At 53.7% G+C, this 7,729-nt stretch overlaps 1 protein-coding gene across 1 annotated transcript; it reads left to right on the top strand.

Moving 5' to 3' along the window:
* The first annotated feature begins 6,142 nt into the window (after nucleotides 1-6,142).
* SST (somatostatin) lies at nucleotides 6,143-7,361 on the top strand. The gene is made up of 2 exons (XM_062499424.1): nucleotides 6,143-6,280; nucleotides 7,149-7,361. Exons 1-2 carry the CDS (start codon nucleotides 6,143-6,145, stop codon nucleotides 7,359-7,361), a joined length of 351 nt encoding a protein of 116 aa, XP_062355408.1.
* The last annotated feature ends 368 nt before the right edge of the window (nucleotides 7,362-7,729 follow it).

Genomic DNA, 7,729 nt, shown 5'->3' with positions numbered 1-7,729 from the left:
TGGTTTCCTCCTCCTGACGGATTTTTTTTTTTTTTTTAAACAGTGATGTCATGGCTTTTCAAGCAGTTCTGCTGAAGCGATAGCAATCCATGGTCAAAGGCCTGCAGGCTCCTGGCACGGATGGTGCTTGGAGAGACGAGGGAGCCATCACACACAGAGCTGCCCTACACCTGCTTTTATAGCCACCAACACTGAACTGCTCAGCCCTGTCCATGTCGGTACTGCTGGGTTGCTCAGCCTTGGAAAAACCAGCTTCAGAGGCAGGCTGGCGTTCAGAGGGAAGGTCACCGCCAAGCCTATGAAATGGCTGGTTGCCAGGAAAGCTCAACGTGGAAATGGGGATTCAGACTGCAGAGGAGGAGTGTGGCTAGCAGGGCTAGGGGAGGGGATGTTTTATTTCTTCGGGCAGCGCTGACGGAGGAGCCCGGGGCCGGGCCGGGGCGCCCCGCTGCATTCTGCCGAGTCTCCACACGAGGGCAGTGCAAGACGGAGTTTAAGCACGCAGTCCCGGAATTAGGGAATCGTTTGGGTTGGCAGGGACTTTACCATCCAATTCCAACCGTGGACAGGGATGCTTTCCACAAGATCGGGTTGCTCAAAGCTCGTCCAGCCTGCTCTTCCAGGTGTGGAGAATCCACAGCTTCTCTAGGTCACCCAATCCTCACCATCCTGACAGTAAAGAATTAATTCCTTTTATCTAACCTAAACTGACACTATTTCATTCCCCTTTGTCCTGTCCCTATATATGCTTGTAAAAAAGTCCATCACCGACTTCCTATAATCCCATTTAGGTACTAGAAGGTTCTATAAGGTCTCCCCAGAGCCTTTTCCAGGCTGAGCAGGATGGTGTTAATAGACAAGAGTTATATACAGAAATAAAGCAAAGTCCTGATTTTGTGAGTTCATCCATCATCTCTTTCCTTATGCTAATCATTTTTCACAGCTCAGGCCAGCATCTCTCTGTATGGTCCCAAACACAGCCCTGACACCTGGCAGCCACCACAGTAGTGCAGGTAAATACCCTGGTATTTAACTCTGTTATTATACTTGGTATATAACTCTTAGCTCAGCCTGTTCAACTTTGTTTCTGCATATGTTTGAGCTGATCGTTTCCTTGTTTTTCCCGAGTCTTTCCTTTCCCCTTTCCCTTCCCTCTCCATTTCCCTTTACCTTTCAAGGCAGATGCTATCAGCCCTACAGATGCCATGGCAGCATCCTAGGTGGCTGAGACTGGGAATCTCAGGTAGCAGCATCAGAAATTCTAAACACAGCTCATGCTCTTAGAGACAATTCAAAAATTAGGTACTAAAATTCCATCTCTGTGAACCTCCACTGTCTGACTGCCTTCCCTCTTTGCTACCGGAGCAAAAATCCCAGAGGCTTGTAATTAATGGAGAGGCAAATCATTTTGGATCTGTGCCCAATTTTTACTTAAAAAAAGAAACCTCTCAGGGCTGTTGTAAGTCCATATACAACCCAAACATTTCTGCTGTGTCTGTGCCCCATTCCAGGGATACATGGTACCATTCAGCCAGAGGCTCTCTCCCTTATTGAGCCCTTGTTTTTTATTAACACTCAGGCGTGACTGACTACTCTTCCTCCACTCATCTGGATCTCCCGGGGCAGGAAACTGCCCTATTAGATTTCCAGCAAGCTGCTAGAGGTGTGGGGCTGTAGCAGCTTCCTCGCTGCCCCACAGCATCAGAGGCAGAGCGGGGAATGTCACAGCCCAGATCCCAGATCACCGCTCAGCCCTACCAGCTTAAGTGCCGGAATAGAAAGAAAAGCGCTATTCCCTGCTGGCAAAGCAAAACTGTCCTGCTCGTGAAAGAAGAGCTGGGAATGTGGAGAGTGTTTGGTAGGTGCCAGCGAGGGAGATAAGGTGCGATGGGAGCCGGGCTGGCTGCTGCGGTGACAGCAGAGGGCACGCTTGGCTGCCGAGCACACAGCCTGAGCAGCCAGCCCCGGGCATTGCCGGACTGCTCTGGGTCCGTGGAGCAAGCTGGAAGCGTGGGGGTAAGGAAGCAGTCATAGGAATTCAGTGCAGTTCAATCGTCTGCAAAGCCACATGCCCTGTAGCGCTGCGGCAGAAAGAAAGGAACAGAATTGCCTTTGCCACAGCCGAGCGGATGATGGATTTATCTGGCTGGAGAATGAGTTCAAAAAATTCAGAGCACACTGATCCCATAGACGCGCTGGGGGAAGGGGAACTGGTAAATCAATCTGCAGCTCACTCGCTGCTCCATGCCTGCACCGAGTCATGAGGACATGTGGAGGTCTGCCCTTACCCTTCCCCAGGAGTCCTCTGTAGGAGACAGTCCAGAACTGTATGCAGCAGATGGACATCCTTTCTCCACTCCCTCATTGCTGGTTCCCTCAGGTCAGCACAAAGTGGTTTTCTGAACCAAAAGCACAAAGTGGTTTTCTGAACCAAAGCACATGGTATTTTTCTTTTAGATTTTCATTGAAAAGAAACATCAGAAATTTTCAGAAGGAGAACATCCCACAAACATTACCTGAGAACTTTGGTCCATTCAACATTGTATCTGTCAACAAGGCTAAGTAAGTCCCGATGGGAGTTCAGTTTCTCTCCTTTAAATAGGCTGAGATATTTCTAGGGAAGCAGTCCCATCAAAACTTTGTCCCTGGTCCTGCCTCACCAGCCTCACCACCTCAGCTGAAACCAAAGAAGGTAAAAACAGCCAAGGTGGATGTCAGAGTCTTTCTGAGGCTGCTCTGGCTCAGGAGTCATGTCCTGATGGAGGGCGTGACCCTAGAGAAGAAACCAACCACACCTTCCTCAGGTGAGCTTCTGAAATTCAGTGAGACAAATCCAAGACATTTCCATGTCATTTCATAGTTCCCCTGTTTTTGGGGGACACTGGTGTAATTCCTCCAGCCCTCCTCAGGCAGAGGGGGGGAACAGAAGGACAGCCACCCAGCTCCAGTGCTGCACAGAGAGAAGGAGTCAGAGCCAACCTGGTCTTCCAAGCCTTATCCCCATGGGCCTGGAAAAGCCATAGTAGCCAGTGAACATCACTGCCAGGAATTCCCAATGTGGCTGAAGGTATGTGCTTGCCCGGAACTGGACCGTAGGGAGCACAACAACTCCAACATTTCTACTAACCTGGAGTCCCACTGGGCATTATTGCTCTGTGGCTGGATGCCCTGTCACCCTGCCCTGCTGCCAGGTGGACAGGGAGGATTGGCAGGGCAGGATTGGGCTGGGGAGATGCAAAAATGAAAAACAAAGTGTGGGTGAAGACAGGGGCTAGGAAGGAGCAGTTCTGGTCTGAACATCTTTAATAGAGCTGTTCTCATGCACACAGAGGTGCTGTGGGTAGCTGGGGAAGAACAAGGTGCTGAGCACCCTGGGTTTAGGCAGGACATCAAGAATGGCCTCTCAAAACCACTTAGGAATAAAGTCTGGTATCTTCCCCCATTTTATGGCAGCAGGACCATACTAACTTCCTAAAACCATCCCTGACAGCCCACCTGGAATCCATCCATCTCTGACTGAGCTATGCAACTCTGCAATATCCCATTCGGTGTGTCTAAGTCCTGCTGGCCCCACAGGAAGTTGTTAGGAAATGAGACATAGGAAGCTCATCAAGGAGGTTGTTCCTGCACTGTGCCAGCTCCTACAGCTCTCATCTCCTTGTTAGTGTACAGGGTCCAAAGGCTGATAAAATGTTGCACAGCTCTCCATCCTACGCAGCAGCCCAGGACTGCATTCCAGCCCATTGCCATACTCTAAGAAATACAGCTGCTGAACTGATCTCTCTGGTACTTCAGGGCAGATCTATTGCAGTGGAAGCCAAAGAAGGATGGTAGCTCTGGAGAGATGGGGGTTCCCAGTGTCCCCATGCCCTTGGGGTGATTCTCTGAATGACAGAAGGGGTGCCAGCCTGGAGAGTTGCCTGCTGTGCAGTGGCAGGGAACATTAGATAACAGCTTCCAGTAAGCCACAGGGGAGTCTGAAATAACACAGTGTTGTCTCCCATTTCTATCTCTACTCCTCTCCAATGTGGAACCCACACAGGCTGCACTGCCCTGGGCTGTGGGATGAGCTGGTGGGGTGTTGGAGCCTTCTGCAAAGCTGGCCCAAGCTTGCACTGCCGTGTGGAACAGCTGGGCTGGGCTGTGCCAAGCAGGAGAGCCTGGGGGCTACAGAACAAGCCTATTCTCAGTGCAAGTAGAAGAGGAGAGCACAGCTTGCTGCTACTGGCACATCTAGAAAAGTGGTGAAATTATTGTTGCTGAGAGAATCCTTTCCTAGGAAACATCTCTTGAAGGCAGGCAAGAGGGCCAGGATAGGTCTGATGCCCTGGCATCTGCTACCTTGGCCATTTGCCATGCCCAGGACTGGCTCTGTTTCTCTGCCTGCAGGAGAGAGAGATGCTGGTCCAGCTGCTAACACAAGGTCTTGTTGGACAGAAAAGCTCTGACAGTCATAGCCCTTATGGATTATCTGCTCTTTTGGCTCCAATCACTTCCCTTGGCCTTGGTAGGAGGCTGTGTCCTGTGCCCAAAGCAAGGGAATCTGTCTCTACAAGAGCAGGGGCCGATTCTTCTTCACTGATTTCCCCGGAGCAAGATTAATGCTAGAAGAGAGACAGGGTCCCAAGAGCACAGAGCTCTTGGCCTTGTTCACATCAGGCAGATGGGGGAAAAACTGGTTATAAATGCAGCACAAGTAAACTCAGCCCTCAGGGTCTCATGGGTGACGAATGAAGGCTTATCTTCTCATGATTTTCATTAATTTTGCTCCACAATTGGGGAAGATGAAGAGGATGAAAGCTATGTGAGGCTGCGGAGCCACGTGGCACAAGGGAAAGGAGGCACCATCCAGGGAGGGCAGACACAGTGCAGCCCAAAGTTCTACCTGGTCTGGAACCAGCAACCAGCACCAATTCATCATGTTGGACTATGAAACAGAGCAGGAACGCTTTGGTTTCACGCTTCATACTCACAGGTCAGACTCAGCAAACCCAGCCAGCAGCACCAGGGTTGAAAGTGGGATGAGAGATGCACATTAATTCATCATGAAACAAAATGTCATTTTGAAGGTTTCTGGAAACCTTTTTGCAGTACTTGAATTCTTGTCCCCTCAAATCTTTGGCTTTCCTCAGATGGAAATTGGGATAGGAGACATTCTGATACCCCTTTTTTTGACAGCAGAGGCCCTTTCAAGCACATCCTGCTCTGCTCCTGCCAGCTGGGAGACAGCTGAGGAGGCTGATCCTTCGTGGGGTTTGGAGCAGCTTTTCCCACTGCGGGCACCAGCCAGCTCACAGGGGGAGGCTGAAGGAATGGGGGAGACTGACCATCCCTGTGGGACAGATGCTTCCCACGGAACCAGCACATCCAGCAACCCTGAGATGGAGCCAAGGGTCTCTGCAGGCTCAGCCAGGGACCAGCACACCCCGACGCAGGCACTGAATTGTTATCTCTTCCCCGAGCCGCAGAGCTATGGCAGGAGCCGGGCCGCTCTCCCGCTGCCCCGGGAGCTGCCCGTGGGAGGGAGTCTGGGAACGGACCGGTGCTGGAGAGACCCACAGGGACGGGGGGAAGCAAAAGGACCCTCGGGGCACCTCAGCACCCCCACCCCCTTCAGGACCCGGAGGCAATGGCCCTAAAGGGAGCCCTTCTCAGCTCCCCGGATTCTGGAGCCGTTTCTCACCCGACGGGGCGGCTCCAGGGCGAGGGCCTTTGGCAGAGCGGCTGCTGGGGGGTCTCACCCTCCGAGCCTGGGTCAGAGCCGCGGGTGAGCGGTGACAGCCGGGACCCACCGCCGCTCCGGTGGGCTTGTGACCGGGGAGGAGGGAGCGGGCGGGCAGGGTCGGGAGCTCTGGAAGGGCGGTGATTTGGGGACGGGGGCTGGGGGCGGCCGGATGGGAGCTCAGGGGGATCCGTGGAGGCTTGGCCGGCGCCGGGCAGAGCGGAGCATCCCCGGTCCCGTTCCCCCCCGTGCCAGGACCCTCCCCCGGCGGCGTGGGGCGAGGGGGGCGCCCCCGCCTGACGTCAGGAGAAGGGTTTATAAAGGCGCGGGCGGCGAGGAGATCCCCAACGCCGGAGCCGAGCCGCAGCGGAGCCGCCAGCGCCTCCCGCCGCCGCCTCCCGCGCCCGACCCGCCGGCGAGATGCTGTCGTGCCGCCTCCAGTGCGCCCTGGCCCTGCTCTCCATCGCCCTGGCCTTCGGCACCGTCTCGGCCGCCCCCTCGGACCCGCGGCTCCGGCAGTTCCTGCAGAAGTCGCTGGCCGCCGCCGCCGGGAAGCAGGTGAGAGCCCCGCAGCACTCGGGGCGGGCACCGCGGGTACCCCTCGGGCAGCCCGACGGCCGCGCTGCAGGCTCCCGCTTCTGCGGAGACCCCGCTTCCCCTCGGCAGAACCTCCGCTCCCTGCCAGAGCCCCTGGCGCTTCTGCTGCAGAGCCCTCCGGTTCCTCGCCAGACTTCCCCGGTGCCCCTGCTTCAGACGCCCGGTCCCGTGCTGCAGACCCCAATTCCCCCGCAGATCCCCTGGTTCCCTACCGGGACTGAGCCATCGACGGGTTGGGCGGTGCTGGGAGGTGAGACAGTCCAGCTGGGTGCTGGTGGTCAGGGAGGAGCAGGCACTGCTGGGGTACAGGGCAGAGCCCCTGGTGAAGCTCCCAAGGGTTTCTCTGGGTCACAGAATGAAGGCAGCTTCCCCAGAGCACAGAACAATGGCGTTATCCATACTGGGTGACAGCCGAGGCTTGGAGGGACTAGAATCAAAATAACTCCCAGTGAGATGGTGACGAATTCAACCTCCCCTGCCAGCTCCCCCAAGGACCTTTCCCGTGTCACTTTAGCAGCAGGTTAGTGGCATCCTTGCTGAGTATGGCGCTGAGGGCTGGAACCGTAGGAAGAGAAGGTAAAAACGAATTCATTCCATCACAGACAGGACAGTGTCTGTTCCCCACACCAGGTAGATGCCGTAGACACAACTGCTGCATAGCAGCTGTCAGGATGGGATCTTTGGAAAGCCAGGGCTTCTCTTCTCCTGCTTCCTGAACGTCTCTTATCTGGCCATGGAGGAGTCTTAGAGGTACAGAGTGGTGAGCCCTCAAAAATCAAGGAGTAATTGTGGTCTATCTCTTTCTCCCTTTCTGTCTCTTGTCCCCAAGGAACTGGCCAAGTACTTTTTGGCAGAACTGCTTTCAGAGCCAAGTCAGACAGAAAATGAAGCCCTGGAGTCTGAGGACTTGTCCCGAGGGGCTGAGCAGGATGAAGTGAGACTGGAGCTGGAGCGCTCGGCTAACTCAAACCCCGCTCTGGCACCCCGGGAACGCAAAGCAGGTTGCAAGAACTTCTTCTGGAAAACTTTCACATCCTGTTAGCTTTTGAAACCCACTTCTCCTCCCCATCCATCCCTGCCCTGCCCTGAGCAGAACCTTCACCACAAGAGGCGAAGACTGTAAATATACAATCCACAGTTATGGTGAAATTAAACAAACAAGGAAAATTTGAGTTTGATTTCCACTTGTTTTAATAAAACTTTCTGTTCCAATTGTACATGATTTGCTTGAGTTGTGATTTCTGACTAGTTCTTTGATGACATGCACTCTGCAACTCTTTCAAATGTACTATTTTTAATTCTCTGTTGCAATAAAATTTATGTTTCAAATGGTGATGCTGAGGCTTGGTGGTCAATGAGAAAAATGAAGTTACCTCTCAGGCTGTTCATCTTTGGAACACTGCCTGTCTC

The sequence above is a fragment of the Cinclus cinclus genome, chromosome 10 (assembly GCF_963662255.1).
Source record: "Cinclus cinclus chromosome 10, bCinCin1.1, whole genome shotgun sequence".
Classification (NCBI taxonomy): Eukaryota; Metazoa; Chordata; class Aves; order Passeriformes; family Cinclidae; genus Cinclus; species Cinclus cinclus.
The sequence above is the reverse complement of the archived record's forward strand: the minus strand, read 5'-3'. Positions and strand labels throughout refer to the sequence as shown.